Below are 13,706 nucleotides of genomic sequence, written 5' to 3'. Positions count from 1 at the left end.
TTTTTTATTCTTGCCTTCTTTACTCATAAATTATAACCAATGCTCTACAGGTCTGTTCTGATAGGTTTGCCTTTGCAACTGAATAAAACATATAAATATCAATTTCAAACATCATAACCTCCATTTATATCATTAGACATTTCCGAAAATTATCTCATTCACATCAGTAAAATAGTTGAGAAAAAAATGATACAGCAGCTAAGTTTAAAGAGAGTCCATGCAGTACAAGGAAATTCAACAACTTAGTTATCTGGAAGGTATCTAAAACTTTGAAGTTCTTATTCTATCCAGTGTGTATTTATGTATTTTTACACCTGACAGCCTTAGCAGCAGGGAATTGAAGCCAAAACAGTTTCACTCTCCGAAAGCAGCACAAGTAGACAAAATGGTGCCTGGAATGTGCTGTCAGGGGTGGTGGTGGAAGCAGATAAAATAGTGGTGTTAGAGGCTTTTATATGGAAACTTGAATATACATGGAATGTAGTGATTTGGATCATGTGTATGTGTAAGAGATTAGTTTGGCATCGTGTTCTCCACAGACACCGAGCTGAAGGGCCTGTGTCCGTTCTATTAATTTGCAAACTTTCACAGCTAATGATAAATTGAGAATTCCTAAAAGAATGAGAAAACAAAAATCATTATAACTGGCTCTGAACAACCTTAATCTGCTTAAAGTGCATTTTTCAAGGTTTAATATTTTAACTTGCATCCAGCAAGTTTCATTGCAAAAAGTAGACCAACATTAGAAAATCCTTATTTCTAAAATCTATTAAATAATTATTTTAAGATCATAATTTGACCTGCATGGTTCTTTTTCCAGCAGAGAAAATTCATCAAACATTTTATCATTCCAATAAATAATTCAACAAAACATGGGAGAACAGAGTCTATCCCTCAGCCACAGTCAGAGTTTTGCAGCAGGGAAATAGTTCCTTCAGCTCAGTATGTCCATACCAACCATCAACTACCTGTCCATACTATTCTCATTTACCTCCACTTATCAACTGCCTACTATTCTGTGTCGATTCAATTGCTCATCCAGAGCTTTCCTAAATGTTGAGAAAATACCTGCCTCCAAGGTAAAATAAGACATAGACTGAGGAGGGAATTTGTAATTGAAATAGCAACCTTTCTCTGGTTAAAAAGATTCTTTCTCAGATCCCCTCTACATACTCCTGACCTTAAACCCAAGTCATCTGGTCATAAACAACTCTGCCATGGGGGAAAAGTCTTACTATCCTGTCTGTCTATTCCTCACATAATTTTGTACTCCTGTATCAGGACACCCCTCAGCCTGTTGTGCTCTAAGGAAAACAAACCCAGCCTAATCTATCTCTCCATATAATTGAAACATTTCATTGCAGGCAGCATCCTAATAGGACTAATTATGTACTGGTATAAAAAGTTTTCTGGATGTTCACTCTGTCTCGTCCTTTCAAACTAAGGCAATTCGAGTGAACAATGGGGCGGTTGAAATCCCTCCTATTATTATAACCCTATAGTTTTTAAACCCCTGCAAGTTACCTGCACCTCTATCCCCCGTTGACTGTTGAGAGGCCATCAGCAAAACGACCACCCTTACTTCAAAACTCTATCCACATGGTCTGAAGAGTGTCGATCCGAAACGCCACCCATTCCTTCTCTCCAGTGATGCTGCCTGACCCGCTGAGTTACTCCAGCTTTTTGTGTCTATCCACATGACCTCATTTGAAGAATCTTCAAAGATATCCTCCCTCATTATGGTTGTGTTGGTGTCCTTGATCAATAATATAATCCCCACTCTTTTTTTTAAAAAACACTCCCAATATTATACCTGAAAATTTGATACCCTGAAACAGTGAGGCGCCAGTCCTGGGCGAAATACTTGTGGGCATTATGAACTTTGGATATTCACAATATCTATACTTTCCAGTCTAGAGAAGTCGTGACTATCAGCTTTGCTGCAATTATCAAAGACATGATTCAAAGCAAAGGGCAAATTACACCCCAAATAAAATCAGAATTCTTATGGAACCCCCCTCAGTCTATGTACTATTTTATCTTGGAACATGGGGCAATAGACTAGCTAATTTTATGTTTTCCCCCTTCAGGTTTTCTGACATGCAAGTTACCTCACATTCCTGCCAAAGATTGATAATCAAATTCTGTCCAATTCTGTTGCCGAGCTCTTGTGACAGCTATCATCTAATAATGGGACTGAATCTTTGCAAATTAAGCATGTGATCCTGATGCAAATCACAAGGTCAAATGAAAGATTCAAATCATCTGTTCTTAAGGTTACGAATAAGTCATTCGTATATCACAGAATTTAGCTCAGAAGACAAAGCACAGAAATCCAGTTGAAGCTATAATGCGTTCCACTCAATTTCTTGGCAAGCTCATCAGCAGAAGCTTCAAAAGCGAGATTTTCTGAGCTATGATTAAACACACGCAGTACTGAATCAATATTAGTAATACTTTTTTCCTCCCTTACACTTTCCTGTCCAGGGTCTTATTTCGCCCAAAGACCTTCAAAGGGTTCTCTTTTTTCAGAACTCCAAAAACACTTGATTCATAAATTCCAAGGCCAATGTGACAATTTTCAATGTACAATTCTTTTGGATCTGTCAACCAATTCTCAATTCTTGCTAGTATGTCCAAGTAACCCAACTAGTTCCGCAATCTCTTGTGCAAGATTTAATTGCAAGCGAAATAAAAATCCAAATATACCATACCCTCACCTATTTTTCTACCTACATCGTCACAGCAGCCCAATTAGTGAAACTTTGTCCACTTTTTATAAATCCACTAAATTGTGATAGCATCTACTTTCATTCCGATTCCTTTCTTTCCAAAAAACAATCTTTCAATATCACCCCCGACTCCTTCCACAAAGCCAATTTGGCATCCAGTTTGCTACCATACCCTCGATCCCATGTGATCTCACTTTCCAGAGCAGCCTCCCATTTGGGACCTTATGAAAAACCTTGCTAAAGTCAAGGCAAAGAATTTCTACTGCCCTGCCTTCACACTCCTCTTGGTCACCATTTCAAAATAAATTCCACAAATTGACAAAAGAGAACTTCCCATGCGTAAAACCACTATCCCAATTTATTTACGAAAGGGAGATAAGAGAGATCATCTGTTATTGTCGATTCTATCATCTTTAATCTGCTAGAGGAACTCAGCAAGTCAAGCAGCATTGCCTTTCCAGATTGATCCCGTGTGACAGAATCTCTGCTGGTAATCTTCCCTGGATGTGTTAGTGACTTTCCATGTGACCTAGGATGCATTCGATTCAGCTGCCCTGCCAAACCTCACTTTTATGGATAATTTACTCACCAGCTACTTGACTATCAAACATCCACAATCCACCAACATCATTTTTGAAGCATGGCATCAGACTTGGCATCTAATGCAAGTGTTGAGTCTCTCCTTTTAATCCCACTCAACATCACACTCTGCCTCAGCTACTTAAAGTTCGTAGTGTACTCAACGCACCAATGTGTTGCAGGAAGCCAACTTTGTACACCCAAGCATTATTAGTGATTCACCTGACTAATTAACTGGCAACCAAGCCGTAACAAATTCCAACCCCACCCCACTTCTTTACCAAATCAAATAGTTAAAAGTCACATCTTTTTAACTCTGCAGCTTTAAAATGTAAATTAATTTCTCACTTTACCTAATATTTTTAATAAACTTATCCTCTTAGTCAAAGTGGCAACTACAATAAATTAATTCGCAATAGCAATTTACTCACAACTAAATCTTAGTTGAGTCAACAATTAAAAATCACTGTTCACAGCACCCTAGATTATTGGATAGGAAAAGATATTCTAAACGATAAAATAATAATGAGTATCCACCATCTAGAACAGGACCTCAGCAAGAGATAGACTTTCAAAAAGGCTGTCTTGAGAAAGGTGGAAGCTGAAGAGTTTTAAGGGGAAATTCTAAAGCAAGACCTAGAACAGGAACCAATTATGGGTGTGCGAATCAGAGGCTGATTCAAACAAAAGACTTGAGGAAAAGCAGAAAAGGGTTGAAATGGTAAAGGGACACAATGACATTTAAAGACTGCAATTGAAAAAATGTGAGCTTCAATATTTCTAAAAGGTTTCAGAGAATCAAAACTAAATTATAGCAGAAAAGCAAAATAGTTGAAGACTTCCCAGTCCTAATCCACAACAGATAACTGAAATATTTTATTTGTCCTTCTAAAGCACATCTGGATTACATGCATAATACACAAAGACTCAATCTCAGTATTGAGAGATAACTGCCACAGCGGCTTAGGTGTAGAATTGGATAGAATAGTTTAAAAATCATTAGCAAGTGAAAGTGATCTGCATGTCAGAGAACATGGCTGGGAAAAATATTTTAAAATGAAACAGGATTATAAATACAATGTGTCAGGGAATTGAAATCTTTAAACGGAACGAATTAATGGGGTTAAATCGTTTGTTCTGCATTTGCTTTCCATTTTGTAAACTAGGCTTTAATTCCCCACTAACAAAGATGCACATTGTGGCTGAACATTTGTGCTGAAACCTAATTTGGAACACCGGCACAATGGCCAGCAGGATTCCTTAATGAGCAATGATGGTTTTAAGAACCACGGGCTCTGGTTCCCTGCAGAGACAAAAGAGCACGAATAAAACACTATTTTCTGCTTTGGAAGGCATGTTAATTTCAATTTAAAGCATGGAAAATTGCATGAACAAGAAAGCAGATGCCAAGAAAGTACATCAAGAACTGGCATCTTTCGTGACCTACAACTGGCCATGTCACAATACTTGAAATATTGTGAACACATTCAATGCTCTCTTTGAAACCTGATCTGAGTTACTGGAAAACCAGGAACAGAAGAATATTGTTCTGATAGAGAATGTAAGATAGCACAAGCTTTCTAAATTTGTAGACAACTGGTGCTATACATTATTATGCACTATCTTTCCTCATTCTAAAATAAACTGGGAAATGGGAAAGGAAGTGAAAATAAAGGAGAAAAGGATCCTTTGATCTATCCCCTTATGTAGTCCTTTATTTCCTTTCCCGAAATCAGTCTCACTTGAAGATCCCAAGACTAAACTCAATTTCCTGTGCTGAGATGAATTGGTTGCACAAAAATAGCTTGCTACTTTACAACTCTAATGGCACGTACATTGAATGCTCGCATTCATGTAATACCATTCTGACTTTTCCTATGCCCCACACCCCAGTATGCACAAATTTCTCAATATCTTCTACCCTCCCCCCTCCTGTCACCTTGCTCCTTTCCCCATCTTCCCATATTCACCCTGCATTTCCCTTTTATCCCCCTTCCTCCTCACATCTCTCCCTCCTTATCCGACACCCACGTCTCTTTTTCACCTTTAGCCTACTCCACCCACTGTTAATCAACCCCACTTCATCAGTATCCACCTCTCACTTGCCAAGCTTTGTACCACTCCCATCCCTCTTTTCCATGTTTCTCCCTCCAAATCCAATCAATCTGAAGAAAGGTCCCGACCAGAAATATCCTCTGTCCATTCCCTCCAGATACAGTTCCTGTGCACCCTGCTTTGTTCAAGATTCAACCATCTGCACTTTCTTGGATCCACATTAAAATACCTCTCAGCCTGCTAGACATTGGAAAATTTGGTTTAAAAGTATGATAGAATGGTCCACTCAGATTAGATGCAAACCTTGGAGATTTATATATCACTTAATCTCTGGCCTCCAATGATCAATCAAAACATCTTATTCTCACAGGAACATGAGCATTTTAATTATATCAATTGACCTCATCTGAGAAGCAGTAGTATCATGATCAAATCTTCTGAACTAATCGAGAGATCCATTTAAATGATCTAGGGAAATAAATTCAAGTGGCAAATGTAAATTAAGTCAAATGAATAAATCTGGAATAACAGTTGTAAAAGTTCATCTGCTTCACTCATGCATTTCTGGGAAGGAAATATAGCAATGTTATTACATCTACCTCGTGTGAGATGCCATGTTTACTGCCTTGCATGATTTTTAAACCTCTGGAAGACTCAAGTTACAGCACGCCAATATGAAATGCCTAAGACTGATACTAAGGTGGGTCAACCTAATTATTACTTTCAGAAACAATAAAAATATAATCAGCTGAGTCAAGCATGCAAAGTCCTCACTAACACTTGGAGACATGCCAAAATTGGGATAGCTGTCACAATGACAAATCAAAAATGCTACTTTTTGGTCATATGGAATAATGCCTTACAGTCTGCGACCCCCAGTTTCCTCCATCACCACCTTCAACTAACGGGTGAAAGGCCAGTGTTCCTTTCATTCTAGATTTTTTTAAGGAAGCACCTGAAGAGATGGTGGATTAGTTGATCGTTAACTATCGACTTTTCCTGGATTCAGTTTCCAAAAGTTTAAAAAACAAAGAGAATGCCAGTATTGGAGGGAAATACATAGCTAAAAGCTATAGAGCAGCTGGACTATTGTGACTGGAAAAATGTTGAAATCCATTACTAAGGCAGTTATAGCAGAATTATAACCCAAATCTACTGCACCCTGGCGATTCTGCAACTGGAATGTAGACTGATTTGGCCTCCTTAACTGAAGTTACTTTTGCATTCAAACAAAAGCAGTGAAAGTATTCATCACTAATTTTGGGTTTGTCATACATGGAGAGATTAAGCAGGTTGATGTACACCCTCAAAGAAAGATTACAATGAAGCACAAAAAACTACACGGTAGATATGCTAGAAGACTTTAATTATCCCAATATAAACTTGAGGCCTAAAGCAAGACATTTAGAAAATCATAAGGCAACCAAACAGCATCAATATGATGTTAAAAAGGAGATAGGACTTGACACATTTGCTAGAATCCTTTGTAGATGTGGCAAATAATTTGGTTATAATATATGTATAAGAAGATAAACACAAAATGCTGGAATAACTCAGCATTTCTGGAGAGAAGGTTTATGGTTGATGTTTCGGTCTCAATGACGTTGCTGGACCCGCTGAGTTACTCCGGCATTTGGTGTCTATCTTTAGACAATAGGTGCAGGAGTAGGCCATTCGGCCCTTCGAGCCAGCACCGCCATTCAATGTGATCATGGCTGATCATTCTCAATCAGTACCCCGTTCCTGCCTTCTCCCCATACCCCTGACTCCGCTATCTTTGGTGTAAACCAGCATCTGCAGTTCCTTCCTACACATCCAGTATATGTATAGTTGGATTTCCAGAGGCAATCCATACATCGCCACTTAAAAGATCAGGGTGTTTGAGTTTGCAGGTAATATATTGGCTAAAAAATTGTAAGATTAGGATAAATGGGTCATTTTCACATCAGCATTGCGCATCAGTGGAATGCCACAAGGATCAGCTCTGGATTCTCAAGCATTCGGTTTAAAGAATTATTGAAAGGGCAAAATAAACTACTGCCAGATTTGCTAATGTAAACATTGGCAGATCAGCTTTTTTCCGAGTGCAAGAAAGTCAAAGAGATATAGAAAGATTGGGCGAGTGATCAAGAAATTGGCAAATGGAAAGTTAAACATGCAGTTGCTGAGAATGAACACGTCTACAGTTTTAGAATATTGTGTCACATCTAAGACAGGAGGAGAACAGACAATTATTCCCTGAAAAGGTATCACTCTCTGGAATTCTATATCACAAAAAGCCCTCTGGAATTCTATATCACAAAAAGCTTAACCCATGCTCACCCCCCTACCACCCCCACAAGCTTTTTGAGGCAGGTCAAACAACCCTGAAGCCATGCAACATGAGCCAGATTAGAGCAGACCACTAGAAAGGCACCCCTTTCATCACTCCATCCAGCCATTCACGTCCTCCATTTCTAATGCAATGTGGCAATCATATGTACCCTTTAGAACAGGCATTGCATCAACTTGCATAGACTTCTTTAATAACATTTTCTAAACTACAGTCATACAAGGACAAGGGCAAAATGCATGCAGTGTAATTAATTCACACAGATTTGAAATCCATTTGCACTCCTTGATATCACTGAGTTAAGATCTTGAATATGCTGTTGAGGATGTATGAATATTGGAATGGTTCAAAAAGGCGACCCATCGCTGACCACATTCTATTACAGACTTGACAACACGCCCTTCCAGTGAAATGGTCTTTTGCAAGTGGAAGTACACCCAAAGGTCTGGTTGCGAAATCTGTAGCTACACCCGAAGGTCTCGAAGTGAAATAGATATTAATGTTGCTGCATCTGCAACATCATCGTGTACCATTGGGCATTCAGAGGCAAGCTGTTTACCTTTGCCCAATGTACCTGCAGGTATTTATTCTTCACCTGGTAAGATTGTTTAGTTAATTTCCACCAAATTTTTTGCCCCATGTTGCAGATAAATGAAAATGACAACGATAGCGCTTAAAATTATGTAGCATCACGAGTTCTTGAGAATCAGGTGTGTAAAGTGTACCAACTTTCAGTAAAAGAACACAGATGTTAAATAAAATGACTGGTAAGTTTTAGACAAGGAGAAGAAAATGGGATTAATACACTGGTCAGCGTGGGTGTGATGGACAGAATAACCAATTTCTATGTAGTGCAATTCTATATGTGTAGGGAGGAACTGCAGATGCTGGTTTAAACCAAAGATATACAAAAAGCTGGAGTAACTCAGCAGGACAGGCAGCATCTCTGGAGAGGGGGAATAGGGGATGTTTTGGGTCTGGAGGATCTCGACCCGAAACATCACCCATTCCTCTCTAGAGTGCAGCCTGTCCCACTGAGTTACTCCTGCTTTTTGTGTCTATCTTTGGTGCAATTCTGTGACTGAAAGGACTGAGAAAGAAAAAGAGATCTATAGAAATTATTGGCGCTACAAAAAGGTGAACCATTAAATTAATTAGTACTGCATAGAAATTGGTTATTGCTTTACAAACTAGCAACATAATTATAGACTAAAAAACAAAAATAGAAAAGATAATCAGGGTAACAACTGAGTTGAATAACTCACAAAAGAGTATACTGGCACAATCTGTCGAACGGTCACTTTTTATATGTTATTCTATCAATGTAGAAATTAAAGACACCTACAGTCAAAATTATTTAAAATTCACAAATTGAAAGAAATACAGTGAACAAGATTTGGAAAAAATAAACGTTATCCGTAAATGATGCACAATGCAGGGAGTTAAAGGTAGGAGCAGCTATTGAATAAATAAACAAACCTCAGCTAACAGAAAAGTAGGAAAATGCTGAGTGCCACATTTCACATCTCTGCACAATCAATTCCAGCTTTGTAAATTTCAGAGCAAAATTGATTTAATGGACTTTAAAGTTGGAGTAAGCACAATAAGAGTTATTATTATAATGAACAGGAGGAACATTTCTCTTGGCTACAATGTTCTTATCCAATTCATACTTTCTAGCTCCCTTCAAAAATATGAATAATTTATTCAGATACTTAGACCAAGATGACATCTGCACTATTGTTCTGTATACTGCATGTCATGTGACTCCAAGCTCTATATCAAACATTGTTGCCCTTGTCCTGATGTCAACTTCCACACGTTTCAATCCTGCATTTACTGGTTCCTGATCAGGAAGGTTAAACATGCTTTCAACTGCTAACAGGCTTCACATCTCTCCATCTCTGAAACAACCTCCCACCATACAACCCACTTAAATAAATCTTCATAGGGTCCAGAGGAGGTTTACAAGAATGATCCCAGGAAAGAGTGGGTTAACATATGATGAGTGTTTGACAGCACTGGGCCTGTACTCGCTGGAGTTTGGAAGGATGAGGTGGGGACCTTATTGAAACTTACCGAATAATGAAAGGCTTGAGAGAGTGGATGTGGAGAGGATGTTTCTACTGGTGGGAGAGTACAGGATCAGAGGCCATAGCCTTTGATAAGGTGCCACAAGTGATGCTGCTAAGGAAGATGAGACCCCATGGTATCAAAGGGCAGATACTAGGATAGATAACAGGATGGCAGAATCCAAAGAGTGGCATAAAGGGGGCTTTTTCTGGTTGGCTACCAGTGACTAGCAGAGTTCCGCAGGGTCGATGCTGGGGCAGTAACTCTTCACATTGTATATTAACGATTTGGATGAAGGGATTGAAGGCTTTGTGGACAAGTTTGCGGATGATACAAAAATAGGTGGAGGGGCTGGTTGTGTAGAGAAAGCTGGGACTATGCAGAAGGACTTGGACAGGTTGGGAGAGTGGACGTGGAGAGGATGTTTCCACTAGTGGGAGAATCCAGGGCTCGAGGTCATAGCCTCAGAATTAAAGGACGTTCCTTTAGGAAGGAGAAGAGGAGGAATTTCTTTAGTCAGAGGGTGGTTAATCTGTGGAATTGCCACAGAAGGCTGTGCAGAACCAGGTCAGTGGATAATTTCAGGGCAGAGATAGATAGATTCTTGATTAGTACGGGTGTCAGGGGTTATGGGGAGAAGGCAGGAGAATGGGGTTAGGTGGGAAAGACAGATCAGCCATGATTGATTGGCAGAGCAGATTTGATGGGCCGAATGGCCTAATTCTGCTCCTTTTACAAGACCTTATGACAATTATTTAATTTGTTCCCAAAAGCAACTACGAAATCGTCAAACACTTTCCACACCCTGGCGATCACGCCCTTGCTTTAACTAGCTAAAAAATCTTGTAACACTTCTTTTAAAAACATTTAAGTCACCAAACCTATAATCTTCACCAGGGGCAGGCCGACTATATAAGAATTCAGTACAATTCTCCACACCCTGACAATCACACCCCAACTTTAAATAGCTAAAATATCTTGCAACACTTCTTTAAAAAAATAAAACTATGTAACCAAACCTGTAAGCGCCACCAATGGCAGACAAATTATATAGAAAATCGGCGCAGGTCTCTAGATGAGCATCGCCAACACCTCGTCTTCATTTTAAATGTCCCAAAAGCATATTTAAAAAAAAGAATAACACCACCTATACTAATAAAACTAATATCTACTACAATATCAACCAAAACAGTAGTAACAGCATGAAGAGCACCAATAATAATGACAGCAACTGCCATAATAACCAACAGCGTCGGCAACAGCACCCAAACTCAGAACAAACTGATTGTGTAACTGAGCGGGTCATGCAGCAACTTTGGAGGGAATGGACAGACGTTTCTGGTCAGTGCCCTTCAGTTTCACTCACAGCCTCAAACTCAAAGGACTCGTACCTATTTCTTTCCTCTCTTTCTGCCTATGTTCCTTCCTCTGACTTCAAAATTTTGCATCTCTTTAAATCCTTCTGTCTCACATTTTCTGCTTTTATCTCTGACCTTATTTCCAAACATCTGCCTATCGAAAATACTCCTCACCCGTGCCCACCTATACGTGTAGGAAGGACCAAAAGATGCTGGTTTACACGGTAGACACAAAATACTGGAGTAACTCTGCAGGATAGGCAGCATCAAATGAGGGAAGGGAGTTAACACCAGGGGGGCCACATGAGTGGTAAGGGTGTGTGGTAAAACTAGGTGATTTGTGTAACCACTATGTAATGACAAATTGAATGTACAGCCTTCAAAAACTGCTCCTGAATTTTCTGCACAGCTCCTGTACAGTGCATATTTATTTACTTGAATAAAGTTTATTTTGATATATAAAAATAAAATCTCTGGAGAGAAGGAATGGGTAACAAAGATGTATCTCGACCCAAAATGTCACCCATTCCTTTTCTCCAGAGATGCTGCCCATCTGCTGAGTTACTCCACCATTTTTTGCCTAACTTTTGCATGCCACTTTGTCCTGTCTCTCCTCTCCCCCAGCTTTCCCCTCAAACTTCCTCCACACAATCAGTCTGAAGAAGGGTCCTACTGGGAGGAGGTGGCTGATCTGGCACTCTGGTGTCAAGACAACAGCCTCCCCTTGAATGTCACAAAAACTAAGGAACTGATTGTAGACTTTAGAAGGGCTCAACATCCGAGGACGACCACGCCACTGGAGTTAAATGGGATTACTGTGGATAGGGTGAGCAGCTTCAAATACCTGGGAGTCCACATCACAAAGGATCTGACATGGACAACACATTGCCGCACTGGTGAGTAAGGCAAGGCAAGGCAGTGCCTTTACCACCTCAGACAGTTGAGGAAATTTAGAGTCTCTCTGAGGATCCTTCAATACCTACTCTGGGGCTGTAGAAAGCATCTTGTCTGGCAACATCACAATCTGATTTGGGAACAGCTCTGCCCAGGACAGGAAGGCTCTGCGGAGAGTAGTGTGTTCGGCTGAACGCACTATAGGAACTACACTCGCCCCCCTGCAGGACCTATACATCAGGAGGTGCAGATCCAGAGCCAACAACATTATGGGGAACCCCTACCACCCCAGCAACAGACTGTTCCAGTCAGGCAATCGCCTCCGCTGTCACGCTGTGAAAACAGAGAAAACGAGACGGAGTTTCTTCCCACAGGTCATCAGGACTGTTAATTCATATTACCAGGGACTAATTTAATTTACTGTATTAATTTATTTTCTGTGTTAAAAATTTTTTTCTCTATTCTGTTTTGTAGTTTAGCACAATCCGCAGGCGTTGCCACTTTCATTTCACTGCACATCTTGTATATGTATGTGACAAATAAACTTGACTTGACTTGAACCCTAAACCTCACCCCATTCCTACTCTCCAAAGATGCTGTCTGACCGGTTGAGTTACTCCAGCTTTTTGCGTCTATCTCAATAGACAATAGGTGCAGGAGGAGGCCATTCAGCCCTTCGAGCCAGCACCACCATTCAATGTGATCATGGGTGATCATTCTCAATCAGTACCCCGTTCCTGCCTCCTTCCCATACCCCCTGACTCCGCTATCCTTAAGAGCTCTCTCTTGAATGCATTCAGAGAATTGGCCTCCACTGGCAGAGAATTCCACAGATTCGCAACTCTCTAACTGAAAAAGTTTTTCCTCATCTCAGTTCTAAATAGCATACCCCTTATTCTTAAACTGTGGCCCCTTGTTCTAGACTCCCCCAACATCAGCTCCACAGAGAGATGCTACCTGACCCGCCGAGTTGCTCCAACTTTTTGCGTCTATCTCCAGTTCGATGACCTGTTGAGTTACTCCAACACGTTGTGCTCTTTTCTGCAGAGGAGTTTGCTGGGCTGGCTGCTCGGGAAGTTGTGGCGGTGCAGCGACTTGAACTGACGGCTGCAGGGTCCCTAAGCCGAGCTGGGTGGTGGGGGATGGGGGGGGCGCGACTCCCATTCCTACCCTGCCGTCATCCCCCTCCCCCACTCCGCCTCCCCAGGCCAGGGTCCTCACACTCACCTTACTGTACACCTCCAGGTCGTCATCGTCCTCCTCCTCCTCGTCGTCGTCGTCGGTGAAGCCCAGCACGTCCTTGGAGAGCGGGTGCGGGGCAGATCGGGGGAGCCTGCCCCCCGCTATTGTTGCCGCCGTACCGGTACCGGTGCCGTCGCCATCCATTGTCGTTCGGTCTCTTCTCTTCTCTCCTGTCCTGTCCTGTCCGCTCCGACAGCCCAAGCTCCGCTCACCTCTCCGCCCACCTGCGCAAGAGCGGAAACTGGATGCGCCGTTCGACCGGACGTGACGCAAGCGGCTCTGCCCCCAAAGATACTAGAGGAGCCAGATGGACCACTCCGTCGAAATCGCCCGTACTGAAGTGCAGTGCGCAACGGAGCGGAACGTCCGCCATTTTAGTAAGCAAAACCCACCGACCTCTGTGGAATCCTCTCGCAGTGTAATCAGTGTTGTGGGGGAACA

The 13,706-nt window shown here is 41.1% G+C and overlaps 1 protein-coding gene across 1 annotated transcript in view; it reads right to left on the bottom strand.

Moving 5' to 3' along the window:
* Window positions 1-13,482, bottom strand: part of snx7 (sorting nexin 7) — a 40,373-nt gene extending 26,891 nt beyond the window's left edge. Inside the window, 1 exon segment of the mRNA XM_078408286.1 lies at window positions 13,251-13,482. Within this exon segment, the coding sequence (XP_078264412.1) occupies window positions 13,251-13,409 (159 nt within the window). The 5' untranslated portion in view covers window positions 13,410-13,482.
* Window positions 13,483-13,706: the final 224 nt, after the last annotated feature.

This window comes from Rhinoraja longicauda, chromosome 11 (assembly GCF_053455715.1).
Source record: "Rhinoraja longicauda isolate Sanriku21f chromosome 11, sRhiLon1.1, whole genome shotgun sequence".
Lineage (NCBI taxonomy): Eukaryota > Metazoa > Chordata > Chondrichthyes > Rajiformes > Arhynchobatidae > Rhinoraja > Rhinoraja longicauda.
This window is presented reverse-complemented; position numbering and strand designations above follow the sequence as displayed.